Here is a 21390-nt window from a genome sequence, read left to right as displayed (position 1 = left end):
TGGCTGTCATACTGACAGCAACTATATTCGCTACTGCTAATTAGTGGGGTAAAATCCCATTATTTCAATCAAATGGTCCCAGAGAAACCAACTGTTTTGGGCAGTGTGGTGTTTTTCCACGCCTGCGCATTAGCCTCCCAATGCTTTCTATTGGGGAAGCATTGGATTGGCTGAAATCATCAATGGCAGCGGGGGCTCGTTCACATAAACAGTGTCTAGGGCACTATAGCGTTAGGAATACACATTTGTTTGGCAAACACAATAGTGTTCCTTTAAGTATGAGGTAATCTTGTTTAGTCAATAAAGATAAATTAATTTATCGTGTAGAAAAAGTTATAGATTTCGGTTTATTACAGGTAAAACAAAAGTAAAAATAAATACTAGCAGTTTTTCTTACTAGTTTATAAAAAAAAAATCCAAAAGAGAACTTTGTAGAAGCAAGAAGTGTGCCACAGATCAAGTTACGAGTTAAGATGATAATACTATCATTTTGCAGTTCTGAAATTATTCACTTGTAATGCATTTAAAAGAACTGATTTGCAGCCATCGGGAGATAACGTTAAGGGATTAGAAATGCTTCAGTATTATAAAACACTATTTAAATACATCCTCTCTGTTTATATTGTTAAGGATACCATTATTCATCCTGAAGGACATCACCAGTTTCTAATCATGAATTTAGATTAGCTTGTTAATGTTTTTCACCCATCAGGGGATAATTTTCCTTAGGAACATGGCCAGACTTCTAAGAATCATTATTGTTTTTGTCCATCATCATTTATTTCTGTCTTTTACTTCTAGATGGCGTATATACTCTACTACATGGCAATTGTAGGACATACCTTGTCAATCGTTTCTTTGCTGATTTCCCTTGGAATTTTCTTCTATTTCAAGTAAGTGCCACCAGAATACATAACTCAATTGTTAATTTTATTTGCCAGTCACAGTTACAAGCTAACATGATGTGGATGGAGTAGAATGCTGATTTGAAAAGCAGTTACATTTGTTTGTCACTGGTTCATGTAAGTCACATCTTGTGTATTTCCACAGTTCAAATCTCAATACACAGAGCTATATTTTTATAATCAGATGTCATTTCCCCTACCGGATGGATTTTATGAAGTTCTCAATTTTAATTAACCCTTTTAAGTGTCAGTTTGGGTGCATAACAATAAGTGCGGGGTTTGGGGAATCAAAGACGTGAAGCAATCAATCATGTATCCCGAATGTAATGAGAGCTGATGCATAAACATGATGAACAAGCAAAGGATGCAATTTATATTCTTTAGAAGCCCTGTGTTTATTAAGCCATGTATGTGGCTTTTAACATACAGCGATTGAAGACCACTATTTGATGTATAATGCAATGGACATTCTCAATGGATTAGATTAAAGTGAATTTGCCGTACATACCTTGATCAAACAAGATGAATATAGTTTACAAAAATGTAGTCAGGAAGTACATGCATTTGATAAATTGGGTTAATGAAGCCCGCAGCTCGAAATACATGATCACCTTATGCGTAGTCTAACTATAGGCTGCAGTTAAAGCACATGTAACGCCTGAATGAATCATCTATGTTTTGTGATATTCACAAACCTTAACAAGGGGAAGTGATTAAGGGCAATAATTGTGGAGCTCCATCTGACCGACTAGTCTATGCTGCTGAGGTGTTATGTATACCGACAGTAATCCAAAATAGGATGGCAGCTACAATCTTTTTTCATCTGATTTCTCAATGAATCAAGAGAGGCAAGGTCCCCTACTCCTACCACCAACTCCGAAAAACACTGCTCTGAAGCTCATTCACTCAGAATTGAGAGTTATGTTTGCCTCAGCTCTAAGGTAGACACCTCTAAATTGGCCAGCTGTCAGTCTCACAGATGCACACCACTTCAAGGCTTCTGTATTGAAGCCAGAGGCCTGAAGGAGAAGGCAGAGGGGTCAGGAGGACTGTGTTGTCTAAAGCATTCTTAAGGTAAGACTTTGCTTAGGACCTCCAGACAACATACTGACTTCGAGATTGAGAGTGTCCCTATAAGTTTTTAAGCAAAGCAAAGCCTTTCCCATTATTAATAATATGGATCTGATTTCATTATCATGTGCATAGTACACCTAAGGATGAATATACAAAGTGATTTTCCCACAAGATCCTGTCTGCCCAACTTATTTCATGGATCTATATACTTCAGTTTCCCCCTCCCACTTTTCAACAGCACTATTTCGGATATGCTGTAGCTGTTCCTTACATGCCTAAGGTCCCTTAGGGTGCAACAATTTATCCAATCTCGTTGAACATTGACCACTCTCCACCAATGGAGGGATATTAAGGATATTACAGTCACCCTTTTTGGAGAAGTGTGAGTTCCAGTGGGAATGCAGTGTAGCGGAGAGCTGATTTCCCACAGCCTATTTCCGCTGGTATCCTAGAATAGCCCAGGAACAAGTAGTAAATCCAATAGGGTAACAAGCACAATCAGCAAGGCAATCCAGTAATATCCCATCACCTTTCCCAATAACTGGACGGCACACAGTATCAGGAGTAGAACTGACCTTTAATCCCACAACCCCTGCTTTTATGCAGTTCTCCCCTCCAAGGGAGACACCCACAATAATTACTACAGTATCCAATCAAATAGACGTTACCTCCCACACATCTCCTCCCCTCAGCTTAACAGTTAACACAATTAAAATGTACACATTTTTCCCCAATTCTTGGATGTACCCCAAATATAATAGGTACACCCCTATGGTATGTGGTATCCCCTGGTAGCTCTGATTTGGGTGAGCAACCTATTCAAAAATCATCCAGATCGGACCAGGGGTTCGGGAGTTATGAGGAAGCAAAGATTTGACCGACCGCACAGGCAAAGTAGCCGAAAACAGTTTCATGAGTTTTGGCCTTGTGGTCGGTCTCTGTTTGTGCATTAAAAGTCCCGAAAATATATGCCATCCAGGGTTGAGCTGGCATTCGGATGAATCCCCTGGTTCGTGGGATTCATCCTATCGAACGTCGGGCCGTTCGCGAGTTTCAATCGGTAGTTTCTGGAGCCCTGGAGGTCTTAGCGGTGTTCGGGTAGTCAAGTGTCCGATTTGAGTTCCAGACACTCAACGACCAAACACCACTGTTCATGTGTTAAGATGGCCGCCGCCACGTGTTCAGATGCCGAAATGGTGGCCACCCAGGGATTACAGCAAAGCGTTCGTGCTTTTTAACCAGGGGAATGTAATGGATGAACAGGGAGGTTAATTACAGCCACACTTCTTTTCAAGGTGGTCCGGTTGTTCAGTGTCAGGATCGGGACAGGGATCCAACACGCAAAGTACAAACAGGAGGTAGGTACGTATACCGGACCTTAGAATGGCCGGACTAACGTAAGGAGTAAGCAAGGAATGGTCTAGAGACAAGCCGAGGTCGAGGGAACGAGAGAGCAGGTAAGCGAGAGACAAGCCGAGTCAAAGGGTAATAGAGGTAAGCAGGGTAGAACAAACAAGCCGGGTCAAAACCAAAGAGACAAATAGATAACAAGAGCACTGAGTGACTAGACAAGCTAGAACCACGACAGGGCAATGAACAAATGCAGAAAGCCGTACTTTATACCCTGGTTCTAGATAGGTAATCACGCCCCCGACGAGTCCTGATTCGTGCTCGGGACTTAATTGACAGGTCGGAACGGATTGTCGTCATGACGTCGGCTACTGAGCGCCGCATCATAAAAGGAAGCGGGTCCCTCGCGGCCGGCATGTAAACGGCCGAGAGAACTGCGAGGAACGAGTGAGTCAGCCCATCTGAGAGGATGAACGTCTAAGTGTCTGACCTCCTCTGAGGTAGAGACAACAGGTACCCTGACAGTACCCCCCCTCTCAGAAACGCCCACCGGGCGGAAGGAACCGGGGCGAGATGGAAAACGAGAGTGAAAAGCCCTGCGGAGGCGAGGAGCATGCACATCCTCCTGAGGTACCCAAGTCCTCTCCTCAGGACCATATCCCTTCCAGTCAACAAGATATTGTAACCTCCCCCGAGAGATTCGAGAATCGAGGATGGAGTTGATCTCATACTCCTCCTGACCCTCAACCTGAACAGCGCGAGGAGAGGATACAGTGGAGGAAAACTTGTTACATACTAGAGGCTTCAACAAGGAAACATGAAAGGAGTTAGGAATGCGTAAGGCAGAAGGGAGGACCAGACGATACGCAACTGGGTTAATTCGAGTCAGAACCCTGTAAGGGCCAATGTAACGAGGGGCGAATTTCATAGAAGGAACCTTCAAGCGAATGTTTCTGGTACTCAGCCATACCCTATCACCTGGAACAAAAACCGGAGCCGCCCTTCTACGCTTATCAGCGTGTTTCTTGAACAACGCAGAATTATGCAGGAGAATTTGTTGAGTCAAAGGGTAATAGAGGTAAGCAGGGTAGAACAAACAAGCCGGGTCAAAACCAAAGAGACAAATAGATAACAAGAGCACTGAGTGACTAGACAAGCTAGAACCACGACAGGGCAATGAACAAATGCAGAAAGCCCTACTTTATACCCTGGTTCTAGATAGGTAATCACGCCCCCGACGAGTCCTGATTCGTGCTCGGGACTTAATTGACAGGTCGGAACGGATTGTCGTCATGACGTCGGCTACTGAGCGCCGCGTCATAAAAGGAAGCGGGTCCCTCGCGGCCTGCGTGTAAACGGCCGAGAGAACTGCGAGGAACGAGTGAGTCAGCCCCTCTGAGAGGATGACCGTCTAAGTGTCTCACCTCCTCTGAGGTAGAGACAACAGGTACCCTGACATTCAGTACTTTTTGGATGGTGAATGCAGCAGTTCAATGCAGATTTGTATGGCTTTTTACCGAACAACCGGACGAATACTATTAAGGTAACATATATTCACAGGAAAGTCTCTATAATAAGTTCATATGAAAACCTTTTATGTTCAAATAAAAAAAAAAATATGAAGGAAATGTGGTGGACAGCCAGAGGGGTTCTGCTACATGCAGTTAGCAGTAGTAGGCTTTCTCTTAATTTACATTTGCGTGAAACATTGAGTTTTGATAAATCCCTCATCCTCTGAAATTTATCTCCCTCATGTAAATATTTCTTTGCCTTCCCACATTGTCTCACTTCTATATAGATCTTTTAAAGTTAAAGGCTACACTATACACTCCCTGGCCTGGCTATAGGCCTTTTAACACCTGCCAGTGTGGAAACAATTTTTCAAGTATTTGATATGATCTAAACATACCCTAAGCCCCAGGGCTGTATGCTTGTGGAGCTAGGGGGCCAGAGCGCCTAAACAGATAAAGTCAGTTCATTGAGGAACGTCTATGGTGCCCTTATTGTCTCTATTGAGATGTACATGGCACTGCTGCAGACAGGTTAGAGGTTAATCTATATCCAGACCCTTCTGCTGGTTAATCTATATCCAGACCCTTCTGATGACAAGTCACTTTAACCTTGGAAAAATACAAATCCATTTATATAGGGTGTTCCTTGTGTGCTCATATTAGCACATTTGATTAACAAATGATCTGCTTAAGAAAACCTAGCATTTTTAAGGTTTATCACTGACAGTCCAACACAGTGGACTCACTGATTCACAAACAATTTGAAATTGAGGAAAACATATGTAAGGTGAGTCAAATTTACTGCAAAAACTGTGAGTAAGCTACAGACCTGGTGCAAAATGCACAACATTTTGTCAGGACCTGTGCTGGCTTTCCACGAGCGGCGGCTTCTGCTGGCCGCTTGTGGCACCCTCACCTGAGTCCCCTCGCAGCGACTTCTCTTTGCTGCCCACCATGAGTGGCAGTTTCTCATACCTGCTCGCAGCTCGCGGTGGTTTCCAATTCCACCAGCGGTGTTTCAGCCGCTGCGCGCTTGTGTACAACCTTCTTAAGTAGGCACCCAAGTCAGCAACTTGACTCAACATGCAAATATTACATCACAGGTCTAAGTGGAAGTACTAAATGCCTTCCACGTGTTATAGTGAATTCTGATTGGAAGTTAGCCAATCAAAATTGCATTAAGCATATATAAACTTACCTTTCCCGTGCCTACTTGCCCTGTTGTGGGTTTCTGATAGCCCAATAGCGCGTATACTCTGTCCGTTTGTCTGATTACCGAATTTTGGCTTGTCTCACCGTTTATCCTGCTTTCTCTGACCCTTGACCTCGGCTTGCCTTATCGATCATTCTGTCTCTCTGGTTCCCTCTGACTTTGGCTTGTACTCTGGCTTCTCTCTGTTTCCATAGCCTGGCCACTCTAAGGTACTGCAATTCCTGTCTCTGTGTTCTGTCAGCGTGTCTGGTTCCGGAGTTCCTGACACATTTATGTTTTTTTACATTGTTTTTTGGATTATATCTCAGTACTCATTGATTTTTTTATGTGCGGATATTACATTGGTTTGGTTTTTACTGTATGTTTGTTAAAGGAGAATTTTGGAGCATGGGTATTTGGACAAGTTGCTCTTTGCATATTTTAACTTCCTCACCAATATGGACTCCATGCTCCATTAAATATTAAAGGTACACTCAAAGTACCAAAACCCCTACAGTGTGATGTTGTGGTTGTGGTGCCAGGACTGCCGTGGTGCGCCCCCCACAGTTGAACAGTTTCACATTTTACCTAATGTCTTTAGAGCACTGCTCATTTCTTCTACTACTTCCAACAGAGAGCCAAAAGCTATCGCTATCTGTCTTAGTTAAGACCAGCAGTGGAGGGCTTAGCGGTGAAGGTAAAATGTCCAATCTATAGCAAGCATGTTACAGATCTTCAGCATGGTTGCAGAGGTGAACAATGCCCCCCTTATCACTGTTAATCATTAGGAAGCAAACAAAGTGTGGGATTTCTTTACACTGTATTCTGGCTATTATGGTAGAATTCTTCTTTGCTGTACCAAAGGCTTCGACCCACTTACTAAATTAATTGATAAGGTTATTAATACTTATTGGATTCTCCCTTTGGCTTCTGGGATATATGTAAACTGTAACTGCTGCATAGGTCCTTTGTGGGGTGGGAGGTGTTCATGTATTGCATGTGTAACACCATCTGGAATATTTCTTGCAATACAATGGTGAGGAAGGACCATGTAATGCTTGGCAACAGCTTCAGCAAAATCATTCCCCTCACTTATCATGGTAGAATCAGTATTGCAACTTTTACATTTGACTATGGCAATTGTCCTGGGCAGGGGTAATGCATCAAGTAAATCATTTGTCAACTGAGCATGAGAAATGCCCTTTCCATTGGCAGCAATGTACTCCCTATTTTTCCAAAAAATTGAGAAGTCGTGGGCCATCTCGAAAGCATAATGTGAGTCAGTGCAAATAGTGACATCCTTGATGGCAAAAAGGATACAAGCCTATCTTAAAGCCACTAATTCTGCAGCCTGTGCTGAAACAAAAGGAATAGAGTTTGGAATCTATTAACAAAACCTGGCAAATGCTGTGTGATAAATGCCATCTGCAGGCTTAGCACAAGAACCATCAACAAGTTAAGTCTCACCCGTCGGGTAGAGGAGCTGTCGGCGTCTTATGGAGAACTATTTATGTATGCATGTGAGACAGTTATAATCCTGAAAATCATGTGCTTAAGAGGTGATTAGAGAGTGTAGCAGGACCTCTCGAGGGAGACATGTACTTGGTAGAGACATGAGCCATGGATGTTAGAATAATTTCATAGCCAGACCTGCACTATATATTGAGTATTGAGGTAATTGAGAATGTAGATGACTTGGTGTGATGTGTGTAGGACTAGAGTGTGTGAAAGAATCAATGTTTGCACATCTTCCACCATCATAGCACATGCAGCAACATCTCTCTAGCATGCCAGCATTCCCTGAACCACTGGTGGTAATATATTTGAATAAAAAGCCACGGGCTATAGCCATTGCTGTGTTCCTGAGCCAATACCCGTACCACTGTTATTCCCAGGGCTGGAGTAGAGCACAGAGCTGTTTTGAGAGCGTTGTTGGCCTCAACGAGAGTTTGAGTCCATTCCACAAAATCTGCAAATGTAATTGAGAGTACATTGTCAGATTATGTGGTCAAAGTGTAAACAGTCAGCAATCCATTGTTGGCTATAACTAACCATACCTATAAAGGACATCATGGCTTTCTGTGTCCTAGGGCGATCACCGTTAGGATGGTAGCAATCCTATCACTTGACAAAAAAATTTAAGAGAAACCTTATGACCACAATCAGTCAGGTGTTGCAGTAGGTGAAGGGAATCCATATGACAAATGTGGACTACACAGCAGAATGTCATTTATGTACTGGAGCAACATAGAGCCCCATGAGTATCTTACCATGATCCATAACATCACATTATCACAGAATCAGCAAATATCTAGGACATTTGTCAAAGATTACTCAATATCGTAAGACATACATTACTCTTAATTTAGCATTAATAAAAAGAAAAAAATGCTATCAAATAAAAGCATCAACTTGACCGAGTTGCGGGTTTGTTTATGTTTGTCCCCTAATACAATGGAAAACTTTTAGGTGCGAATTTAGGTAAAACGATTTGTGCAAACAAGTTAGTAATAATAAATTATTATTTTAAGCAGCTTTGAGCAATTGATGATAAAAAGGAAATATGAGTACAAAATGGCAGGTGATTTTATCTTACAAAAAACTTCAAAAGAACAGGAACTAATGTGACAATGCTATATGACTAAGACCTCATTACTATTGATATGGTGCCCCGATTTCTAAAAATTGTGATTGTTTGAAATTACTAAATGACATTGAAATCTCTGACCTTCACTTAGTTAAAGTAATTATAATCTAATAACCTTTTAATTCATGAAGCTAAATATATTCATAATATGACTTGATCTTGGCTTGAGGAAATATTTTAGGATCTCATATAATGGCCATTAGTTTTGGTTAACTGCACAATAATATTTGCCATAAAGAACACATTTTAAGTGCAACAAATCAAAGTTTATAAATTAGTTTTCTTGCAATTTCCTTTATGCATAAAAGTAATCCAACTTCCAGCCAACCATTAAAGTGCAACTTGAAGTAATTTTTTACAATGCAGAGTTTTAAAAAAATGTTTTAAATTTACATTTTGTCTTTTATTGAGAGAAGCAGAATAACATACTATATAAATAAAACGGTAACAAAACATTTACTTAGGTTTTTGTAATGTACGGTATTTATGTACAAAAAAAAAAGCAGAGTGTGTTCTTTAATTGAGTTGAAGGACAACAGAAAAGTGCATTTCAAGGTTCTTTCTTAACAAAACAATGGAACCTTCAACAACATAAATGTTTGCTAATTTAGAGGATTGATTCTGGTTTGATAGGTTTAAGTTGCTGATTTTTTTAAAGTACCTAACAGAATGAGCTCCGTCTCGCTGACATGAAGAGGTTTTTAAAACGCACTTGAAAATAATTGTGTTTTCAGGGCTATAGGTTCCCTTGTATCCATGAGACCACTGACTACCTCCAGTTGCTAGTAAAATTAAAGTTAAAGATTACTCGTAAACCATGAAATCAAACAATACAAACAAAGAGGCAACTAAATATTGTAAAAGGGACCACCACCTAAAATAAACTTACAATCAAAGGCTGGTAAGATGTATGTATATTCAGATATAGTTAAATTCACTGTTAATGATATAGTCTTGTATGTCTCATATAAAGATGAATGTTACTAAAACCAGTGATACAAATAACACATAGGGTAATATTGTATAAAGCACCAATCCCTAGTATAGTAAACACACTCATAATGAGAAACCTATTTAGGTCTTTTTAAGATATATGAGGTATAGAGGAAAACCAGTAGTGCAATATTGTATATTTAATAAAGCAATTGCACTTACAAACTTTAAAAAGAAAACAAGTGCATCACCACTTCCAGAAGTCCCCAATCTAGGAACAAATTCAGAGATGTTGGCCCACTATGGGTGAATGAAGTAGGTGAAGATAAAACAGTAAACATTTAAATAAATATTAAAAACAAATAGAAGCAATAGTCCCAATGCATTTTGTCCTAATTGTGGACTTATTCAGGGGTTTAATAATCCCATGCAACCTCTCCCTAAATAGGGTTCTTCTTCAGAATGCACCATTGTTCGTTTTTTTTGGATTACCATATATACTCGAGTATAAGTCGATTTTTTTCAGCACATTTTTTGTGCTGAAAAACCCCAACTCGACTTATACTCGAGTTAATGTCTGTATTATGGCAACTTACATTGCCATAATACAGACAGGACTGCCGGGCTCATTACAAGCCCGGCGGTCCTGTTGGGGGCTGGCAGGAAGCTCTTACTTACCTTCACAGCAGCTTCTGTCAGCTCCCTTCTCCTCCGCGCCGGTCCGGTCAGCTCCTCTGTCAGCTCCACTGTAAGTTTCGCGAGAGCCGCGAGAGACCGCAAGACTTACAGTGGGAGCTGACAGAGGAGCTGACCGGACCGGCGCAGAGGAGGAGGGAGCTGACAGGAGCTGCAGGAAAGGTAAGTAAATGCTTCCTGCCAGCCCCCCTCCTTGACAGCCCATCCACTGGACCACCAGGGAATAAGAGCCCCCCTCCCTGGCCAGCAAACAAGCAGGGAGGGGGGACGAAAATAAATAAATAAAAATGTAAATAATAAAATAAAATATTAATAATAATAAAAAAATAATAATAATAATAATTACCCAATTCCGACCACATTGGCAATTCTGTGATTTACTGAAGTCAAATGCAATTAGGATTCAGTCAGTTCAACTGATTCTGTAACATTGATTCAGATGAGTTTGGAAAATCACTAATATCTGCATCCGAATATAGGTATTTATATATATATATCACTGCATTTACAGCACTGGAATCGGAGATTTATCAATGACCGCATGACAGCCGATGATAACATAGGTAGCAATCCTATCACTTGACAAAAAATTTTAAGAGAAACCTTATGACCACAATCAGTCAGGTGTTGCAGTAGGTGAAGGGAATCCATATGACAAATGTGGACTACACAGCAGAATGTCATTTATGTACTGGAGCAACATAGAGCCCCATGAGTATCTTGCCATGATCCATAACATCACATTATCACAGAATCAGCAAATATCTAGGACATTTGTCAAAGATTACTCAATATCGTAAGACATACATTACTCTTAATTTAGCATTAATAAAAAGAAAAAATGCTATCAAATAAAAGCATCAACTTGACCGGGTTGCGGGTTTGTTTATGTTTGTCCCCTAATACAATGGAAAACTGTTAGGTGTGAATTTAGGTAAAAAGATTTGTGCAAACAAGTTTGTAATAATAAATTATTGGCTGACAGGAGCTGCAGGAAAGGTAAGTAAATGCTTCCTGCCAGCCACCCTCCTTGACAGCCCATCCACTGGACCACCAGGGAATAAGAGCCCCCCTCCCTGGCCAGCAAACAAGCAGGGAGGGGGGACGAAAATAAATAAATACAAATTTAAATAATACATTTAAATGATAAATAATAATAATAAATATGTCCACCTTCTACAACAATTGGCACCATCCGTAGTAGATCAGTATAGAGCAATGGTATCAGCAAAGCCGTGTAAAGGAACAGAAAAACATTTGAGCTTCCTCCCACACCACTAGATCAGCAGGTAAAGTGATAGATGTGGGGTAAATTTAAGGAGCGAAACATAAAATCATATTGAAATAAAGGGTGCTAAAGTATTGAAATATAGAAGAGATATAGGTATTTTGAAATGACTAGTTAGAGGAAATATTCATGTAAAATGTAGTTTGGGGTAACATAAGAGTTGAATTGAAGGAAATGTTCCATAGCCGTGAGACTAATGGAAGCAAATATTCCTTAAAGATGATTGAAAATGAATTAAAAAATTATGTAAGTTTAACTGAAGGGGGAGTGATATGAGATGAAATGACAGGCAAAATATAAAAAGAATTGAGACATTTAATGAAATGGGATGTAATGTACTTTCATATAGGGAAATTAATTCCTTTAGGCAATCATTTAATACGTTTGTTAATTATGTTGACTTGAGATAAAATTTGAATTACGTGAAATGTATGTTTGCATTAAATACTAAATTAAATATGAAACTCAGAACTCTGCTTAGCTGATATGCTTTTTTAAGCTCTTGCTATATCTTTTTAGCTGGAGTTGTGATGTCAGCGTGATATTATAACAATCTACATATGTTAACAAATTTAGGTAAATAAAAATAACAAGATGTGCAAAACAAAATGTTTACTACTAAGAGCAACACTAGTGTGCTTTAATTTAGCTCCGTGACGGACCGCCTGGCACCCTGACCGGGTACCTCCATCAATCGCTGCTTCCTAGTACTTGTGAGCACCATAAGCACTGCACTGGAACACCATAACAACCATAAACCCCAAGAACTGCCGCAGTTTGGTCGGGGTTTTGCCGTCCTCCACCCACCCTAGACCCAAGACCAGGATCCAGCTTCCAGTGGGTAGACCTCTCCTAGTCCAGAGAGCATAGCAGGAACAGCTCTTATAAGAGCAAGTGATTATACTTAGGGAAGTATTGTGATTATAGCAATCCCCAGAGTGTGAATATAGTTCTCCAATACCCCAAACATGAGCCAAGACTTAATGAAGGGGTAAACAAATCTCAGTTTAATAGGAGCCACACTTGGCCTTATGTGACAATCCCCATGCAAGGGGTATGCCCATATTGACCTGATGGCAGACTGATTTGCAACTTCACAGACCAATAACAATAAGGTTACAAGGCATGACACTCCCACACACAGCACACAACACTGCCTGGGAGATAGTTGGATCAGTAACTGCACTAATTATAATCCAATTATCTCCAAACACAGAAAAAACATATTTCTTTTAAAACACCCCAAAAGTACCCTAATAATACATAAAACTCTACAAATGTTACAAAATGTTACATCCCCTGATAGCCCTGATCTGGGTGACCAACATATCCAAAAATCACCCAGATCGGTTCAGGAATTTCCTGGAAGTCATAGTTTTTATGGACAGCACGCATGGTCCTGTAGCCAGAAATAGTTCCATAGAATCGCGGCTAAGTGCCGCTGGAGGACCGACCGGGAACCGTGAAGTTTTCGTGCCGAAAATAGTTCAAGGGCATTCGCGGCTAAGTCTCCCTGAAGTCTATTCGCGGTTTTGGTCCATGCAAACAAGATGGCTGCAACCTCGTGGTCGTCCATGGGAATTGCAGCCACCCAGACAAACACTTAGACCACTGCGGTGGAAATTGCAACAATGTATCAATTAAGCTTAACATGCTCCAGGGTGGTCTCCGGTTCATGCGGCTGTTCGGTAAACGAACCATAGAGTCCCAATTGCACGAATAGAGCCTGCTTAAAGTATTTTAGCTAGGTCTATTGCAGGGGCCATAGTCACAGGGTAGGAGGCTGGCAAACAGGCCCCTCCAAAAAACAGTGGCGAGGTTACTTTCGCCACAAGCTCTTATCAATTATTATTTCTAGCTTTATGCGTATTACCATCTACACTATATATTTGTTTTTATTCCTTCTTTTATTTACCCAAAATATACTTGTGACATACCAATTTTTCCTGGCCAATCCATTTCAGCATCACCTGTGGGTTAGCTCCTCCCTCTCAGCTGATAGGACAGGAATCTAAATTTCAAATGATGGTATATAATGTTGGTTATTCATTCAAAAGGTTCCTTTTCTAATTTCACCTAAATTAGGAGATTATCCTACTTTCTTTCTTGGAAAGCCCTTCGTCTGAAGAAGAATTATTTTGGCATACTTTCGATAGGGTTAAGTCTTTATGCATTTATTTTGATCATACTTAATAATTTAGTAAGTCAGATTTTTATTGTACCTTTTTGGTTACCATTAATGTGTATCTGCCTGTTTCTATTACCAGGAGATGGATTACTTCTGCAATTCAGAAAGCTTACAGGGTCACTGACAAACCAGTGCCGGACAGTGTTAAAGTTCTCTCGATCAAGGGCTGTCTCGGCCTCTTTAGCGGATACTTCTACAGAAGAAGTTTTTAGGACTGTAGCCTGGTCATCTTTTGTGAGGCACTATTGCCTAGACCAGGAGTAGGCAATCTTCGGAACTTCAGATGTTCTGGACTACATCTCCCTTGATGCTTTGCCTTTATTATGGCTGTAAGAGCATTAAAGGAATGTAGTCAGAAACATCTGGGGTGCCAAAGGTTGCCTACCCCTGGCCTAGATGTTTCAGGCTCCTGTGCCTCCTCATTTGAGAGAAATGTCCTACTTCCACAACTAATGTTTGATTAAATTTGGTATAGCATTGATATGGTATAATTGTTTCTTTATCACCCACCTTTTACATTTACTTGAGAAGTCCCACAGGTGATGCTGGCATGGATTGGCCAGGAAAACAGAAAATTGTTACAATACTTACCATCATTTTATTTTCCTGGCAAATATCCATGTCAGCATCAACGAACCCTCCCTTTTTTTCGAGACTGCTTATTCTGGGGAAGTGGATTCCTTACATACTATAATTTGGATTTGGATTTCTGTCCTATCAGCCGAGAGGGAGGAGCTAACCCACAAATGATGCTGACATGGATATTGGCCAGGAAAAGAAAATTACGCTTAGCATAGGCGTGCGCACGGGGTGTGCCGGGTGTGCCTGGGCACACCCTAATCCCCGTGGCACGCCTATGTATTGAGTCCTGCAGGAACAGCGTTCCTGCACTTTTATTTGAGCAGGAACGCTGTTCCTGCAGGCACTCAGCTCCCACTTCCTCCCCCTATGTTCCCCCTGTCATGGGGGGGGGGGAGAGGTGGTTAAGGACTCTCACCCCCCGGTCAAGCCCCGGTCTCCATTTCAGCCGCGGCGAGGGAGCTGTATGCTCTCTGCTTCCTCTCGCCGCGCGCTGTTTGCTGATGCTGGGAGCCGGAATATGACGTCATATTCCGGCTCCCAGCTACAGCAGACAGCCCACGCGGCGAGAGGAAGCAGAGAGCACACAGCTCCCTCGCCGCGGCTGAGATGGAGACCGGCGCTTGACCGACCCACTGGACCCCAGGGACAAGTCCACGCCAGCACTCCAGGTAGGGAGGCTGGGTGGACATTTTTTAATGAAAAAATAATCATTTGTATGTATGTGTCTGTGAGTGATTGCGTCTGTGAATGTATGTGTGTCTGTGTGTGTGTGTCTGTGAGTGAGTGTGTCTGTGAATGTATGTATGTGTGTGTCTGTGAGTGAGTGTGAATGTATGTATGTATGTGTGTGTCTGTGAGTGAGTGTGTCTGTGTCTGTGTTTGTCTGTGAGTGAATGTGTGTATGTGTGTCTGTAAGTGTGTCTGTGAATGTAGGTGTGTGTGTCTGAGAGTGTGTGTGTCTGAATGTGTGTGTGTGTCTGTGTATGGGTGTGTGTCTGTAGATGTGTGGGTGTCTGTGAATGTATGTGTGTGCACGCGTATATATATGTGTGTGTCTGTGTATGTGTGTCAGTGTGTGTGTGCACGTATATATATATATATATATATTTATATATATAAACACACACACACACACACACACGTGTATATTATTTTTTTTGGGAGGTGGGAAAAGAGTTCCCACACTTTATTCCCCAGGACTTCACCAGAGATCTCCGGATCTCCCCTGTCGGCTCACGCAGAGTCGGCGCTATCTGAGTGCCGGCTCTGCTCTAAGCCTCCATGGGCTGGCAGGGAGATCAAAGATCTACCTCACCAGCCCACAGCAACATGGAGGGAGGCAGAGGACCCGGGGAGCTCTAGACAGCAGCTCCGACAGGTTCCTCTCACGAGATCTGAGCATTGCCATGGCAACACTCAGATCTCGCGAGAGTTAACTCTAGCCCCGCAGGCTAGAGTTCACTCTCCACTGGACCACCAGGGATGGCACATGGCAGCAAGGATCCCCCCTCCCTATATAAGGTAGGGAGGGGGGATATTTACTAATCTGCCCCCACCTCCACAATCCCTCCAAACATACAGCCCGCACGCTCACACACACAGTACACTAACCGCACCCTCACAAACACACACAGCACCTTTACAAACACACAACACCCTCACACACAGCACACTAACAGCACCCTCACAAACACACACAAACAGCACCCTCACAAATACACGACACCCACACACATCACACAAACGGCACCATCACACGCACACATCACACAAACAGCATCCTCACACACACAGCACCCTCACACAGCACAGTAACAGGACCCTAACAAACACACACAAACAAACACCCTCTCCCACATAGCACACTACCAGCACCCTCACACCACCCTCACACAGCACACACATACACAGCAGTGTGTGTGTGTATGTGTGTGTATGTATGTATGTATATATATATATATATATATATATATATATTACATATATACACATGCGCCGTGTGTTTGTGCTTTAGGGTGCACACCCTAATGCAATAGGCTGCGCACGCCTATGACGCTTAGTATTGTAACGATTTTCTGTTTCAAGGGTAAGAACAACTGCACTTGCACTTTTTCAGCGCTCCACTCGATCACTTTATCACAAAAATAACAAAATGTATTCATATAGTAAAATAATAACAATCATAATGTGTCAGGAAGGATTTAATAACTTAATCATGTGTAAATGCGTGCATCCTACTTTATATAAAGCCAGTTATTCAATATTATTTTGTTGCATCTAATGTTTGAGCTCCACTAATTTGTCTTCCAGACTAGTCACATTTGCAAGTGTATAATTTATCCTATCTTAAATCATTTCGATGAATCACAAATTGGATAGTTGCTTAGAACATTAAATACATAATTAAAGCGTGAAATATCATTAAAGTTTGACACGTCTATAGCGAGCAAAGTAAAATATGTTTACGTCCATTCGCCTTCCTTCAGTACTAGTTATTATTGTAAGAAAACAAGTTTGTTATACGGATGTGAATAACCTTTACTCTGAAACAAAATTAGCTACTGCGTTGTTATTGAGGCATCTGCATCTAAACACATGCACATAAACTATAAATGATTTGTCCGCTAGAGAACAGAAGTAAATCAGGCTAATTTTACCGATATACTGATAACATCAAAACATAAAGATATGGTGCACAATAAGCAGAATTAATGAAAAAAGAACAAGGAAGCAACATGATAATTTTTAATGCACTGATAGATATTGAGACGGTAAGCTCACAAAATGTCACAAAAAATAAAAGGGTTACTGGAACTCATATGTTAAAGTAAATTGAAAGCTGCTTAACCTAACCAACACTCAAAATCTGGAATCAGAGTCACAGTCGTGGCAAGAAAATGCAGATGCCACCTTTGAATGTGATTCATCATGCAGAATCTCCATATTTTCCACACATCATTAATCCATCCATGCAAAGAACTGGAACCATGTCTGTATATGTCAATGAGTGTGTTAGGAAAAGCGTTTAGTAAAATATTTACAGGGTTATTCACAAAATGGAGAGTTCACGGTGAATTCAAAGTGAATATCATATTAAAGGCCAGGGTAGGAAATTAAAGCGTAGCTGACTTACAAGGTTCTCCACTAAACACAGGTTTTTGTCTGAATGGACAAAATATAGTGGAAATGACCCAATTTCCGACCACATTGGCAATTCTGTGATTTACTGAAGTCAAATGCAATTAGGATTCAGTCAGTTCAACTGATTCTGTAACATTGATTCAGATGAGTTTGGAAAATCACTAATATCTGCATCCGAATGTAGGTATTTATATATATATATATATATATATATATATATATATATATATATCACTGCATTTACAGCACTGGAATCGGAGATTTATCAATGACCGCATGGCAGCCGATGATAAAACGAATGCATCCAACTGGATGCACTTTCTCAAATTATCATTCACTTGCTATTTGCAAATGAATAATAACTTGAAATATTTACTCACTGGCAGCACAAGCAGCCAGTGGGCATATTGTTGAAAACTCTTGGCTAAGCAAGGGTTAATTGATTTAACCTCCCTTATACTAATATGGGGGTCATATTGACCCCATAAGATAAAATGGCATGGGGAGATTTAGGGAGCTATGCTCCCTATCACTTCTATTTTTAAATATTATAACGAGGAGCTTCGAGACAATACCTCTCTCCATGTAATAAACTAAAACTAACAAATTAACTAATTGCATGGACAAAATTTCACCCAACAAGCAATTCATTCTTCATTTCATTGGTTGTAATTTGTAGTCTGAAAGATGATTTGATGGAAAATTCAGAAGAAACATTCAGAAGGTTGGTGATTTAAAGGAGGGCAAAAACAACTTGAAACAATTTATGATTTTCTCCATGAAGAGGAAAAATTCCTTCCAGACTTCCTGTGTTGGCATTTACATTTTTACTGGATCAACACAATCTTGTGGGTTAAAATATTTGTATTATTAGAATTCTATATATTTTGATTTACTAAAAGTCTTTGAAACACTTTGGCATCTGTTAGATTTGTCAGAATAACTTCTCTCTAGAGTCTAGGTGAATTCCATAGCTTTATTTTTAGTACGCAAAAAAACTTTATTTTAACATACTTTCTTACTGTTCTGTATAACATGTATTTGCATTAAGTTTCAATGTATGACAGTGTATTCTTTGTACAGTTCTGTTAGTGAACAGTTTTACATGGATCTTTTGTACGTGGATCGTTTTATCTATTTTAGGCCTTCATTTAATATTTTTGGATAAGTGCTTCAATTTTTTTGTAATTTCTGGAGTAACCTTGAAAATTATGTAAGATTTTGGGGGCGTGGCCTACAGCGCTAGTGAACGGACGCATCTCCCTTAAGTTCCGTTAGAGCCGGGAGAAATATAGACATAAAAGCCACAAATCAAGCGTGCACATCGACCGAAACGACACCCCCCAAGCATAGAAGTCATGGGGCGCAAACATAGAAAATCTCACCTCCAAGAGACTTCCCGGCAGCCAGATATTCGGCTCTCATTTGAGAGGCCGGCGGCGCGGCATCTGCCTAAAATGGCGCCGGAGGAGCATGGGACGCCGGAGCCATCAGAGGCCTCCCAAGAAGAAGATGACCCGATGAGCTCTCCCCGCTCGGGAGTGGAGTCAGAGAGGTCAGAAACAGATGAGGACACGACACCCTCCACAAAAGGGGATATCAGGAGGTTACTGACAGACCTCCGAAAGGTATGGAAGGAAGACCTCCAAGCAGCCCAGGCAGAAATAGGAGAGATCCGCCACAGAGTGCAGGAGATGGAAAGCAGAGAGGCCTTCAGGAACAAGCATATGCAAGCTACTGACACCAGAATGGACAGCCTCTCCTCTCAGGTACAACAACTGGCCCAAAAAGTGACTACTCTGGAAACACGCCACAGACAAAAAAACCTGCGCCTTAGGGGCATATCGGAACAGATACCTGACGAGACGATACTCACCTTTGTGAGGGACCTAATAGACACCATATGCACTAAGGACAGTGCCTCCCGCCCCATTATCACCTCCGCATTCAGAGTGAGGAAATCAGCTGCAGCCCCAAAAGACGCGCCCAGAGACATAATTGCCACGACCCGCGATATTGCAGTGAAGGCGGCGGTTATGAAGCGCTCCAGAGAACAGGGATCGATACTATACAAAGACCAGACGATCTCTATCTATGCAGACATACCATTCTCTGCCCTAGCGGAGAGGAGGAAGCTTACCTCCACGGCCAGGCAGCTCAGGGAGCACTCTATACGATACCGCTGGCGGCCGGGGGGATCCCTAGTGATCACCAACAGAGACACGACAGAAACGCTGACGTCAGCAGAAGACCCAGAACCGTTGATGCAGAAGCTCGGAATCCCGACCCGCACATGGGCAAGCACAACAGAGGCACCCCTAGGGACACCCAAAAGAGACCGGGAGTCTATGACCAACAACACCCTCGAATCCCTACAGCAGGCTACATCCTCGAGCCACAAGGCACAGCCTTCACAGAGAAATAAAGAAGCGAGCATAAACACACCCAGGCACTCAGTTGGGCACCTCAAAATTCAGAGACTTGCTAAGCGGGACTAGAACCAAGCCGGTGCAGCAGCTCAGCTCTCCCCTGCTCGGCACCACCCATGCATATACCTATACATAATGTTTTCTTTGTGACATAATGTTTTACTTAGGAACTATTGTTTACTCATGTAATATTGTTACTGTATGCAATAATGCTCCCATGACCTACTTAATCTAATACTAGTTCTATAAATAATGCTACTAACACCATACTCAGTTAAACCGTGTTAAAAAACATCATCCGAATCAAATACACATACAATGGTAAAGTTGTTTTAAAGAAAAATTTCAATAAAATTTAAATTGAAAATTATGTAAGATTTTGAAAAATGTTTTAATATTTTAATATTTTTTTTATTTAATATTAATATTAAATCCATTAATAATTAAATATTGATATAAATATATATATATATATATATATATATATATATATATATATATATATATACTAAGTATACTAAGAAATCAGCACATTTTTGTTTAAGAATTAAAAATGAAAAGAAAAAGCAAATGGTGCAGTTTGATAAAAACAGTATTAATTAAGCAGGCTGTATGCACTGGGGATAATCTTCATAGAGTAGACAGCTACTAGCTGTATAAGCAGGCAAACACTCTGCAGGCAAACACTTTTAACTCTGTGGAAAAGACCCCCTGTCCCCCACAAAGGCTCCTCAGACAGGCTAGAGATAGAAGCCCTACAAGCATAAATGTGAAACAAGAAGTGGAAATAGACAAAATGTCATACGCATTATTCATTACTGTGGTATTCTGTCAGACAAAGATAGTCCTGGACCCAGCCTTGGATTCAACCTATGTCCTGCAGGGGCTAAGCACTGACCCTCCACGGAAGTCCCAGTATGAGGCTCAATAGCCCACTCGTGTAGTCTACTCCCACTAGGCCACCCAGCCAGCTCAGTTATTTTTGGCAGCATGGACAACCGGGGGCATCAATACACGCTCCGGTAACACCTCAATCAGTTTAGGAGCATCACAGGAGTAGCTAGTGTCATTGAAGAGGGCATTTTTTGTTGGAATATCTGCTCTCATTAGAGTAAGTGCCTGAGCTCCAACAAGATACGTCCGTCCGGCATGGCTGCCAGGCCCCACCCCCTGTAATATTGATATATTCTTAATGTATTATAAATTTATATTTTAATATTTTGTAAAAATATGTTTTTAATGTATTCAAAAATAATACATATTTCCAAAAGCTTATTCAAAATATTAAATTGAGGCCTTAGTGGCCAAAGTCCTCATTACCTTTGCTTATTCTAAGCCATTCTTTTCTAGTTCCACCATGTCTGTTTTGATAAAAGATGCTCCAAATTGCTTAGCATATTCAAGAACAGTTTTTACTATCGTTTTGCACTTAGTGCACCAAGTTATTTAATCAA

General features: G+C 41.1%; 1 protein-coding gene across 1 annotated transcript in view; it reads left to right on the top strand.

Moving 5' to 3' along the window:
- CALCR (calcitonin receptor) overlaps nt 1–21390 on the top strand; it is a 404852-nt gene that overhangs the window by 304973 nt on the left and 78489 nt on the right. The window contains exon 6 of the mRNA XM_063452257.1: nt 802–893. Coding sequence (XP_063308327.1) covers nt 802–893 — 92 coding nt within the window. The remainder of the gene's footprint in view (nt 1–801; nt 894–21390) is intronic.

This window comes from Pelobates fuscus, chromosome 4 (assembly GCF_036172605.1).
Source record: "Pelobates fuscus isolate aPelFus1 chromosome 4, aPelFus1.pri, whole genome shotgun sequence".
NCBI lineage: Eukaryota > Metazoa > Chordata > Amphibia > Anura > Pelobatidae > Pelobates > Pelobates fuscus.
This window is presented reverse-complemented; position numbering and strand designations above follow the sequence as displayed.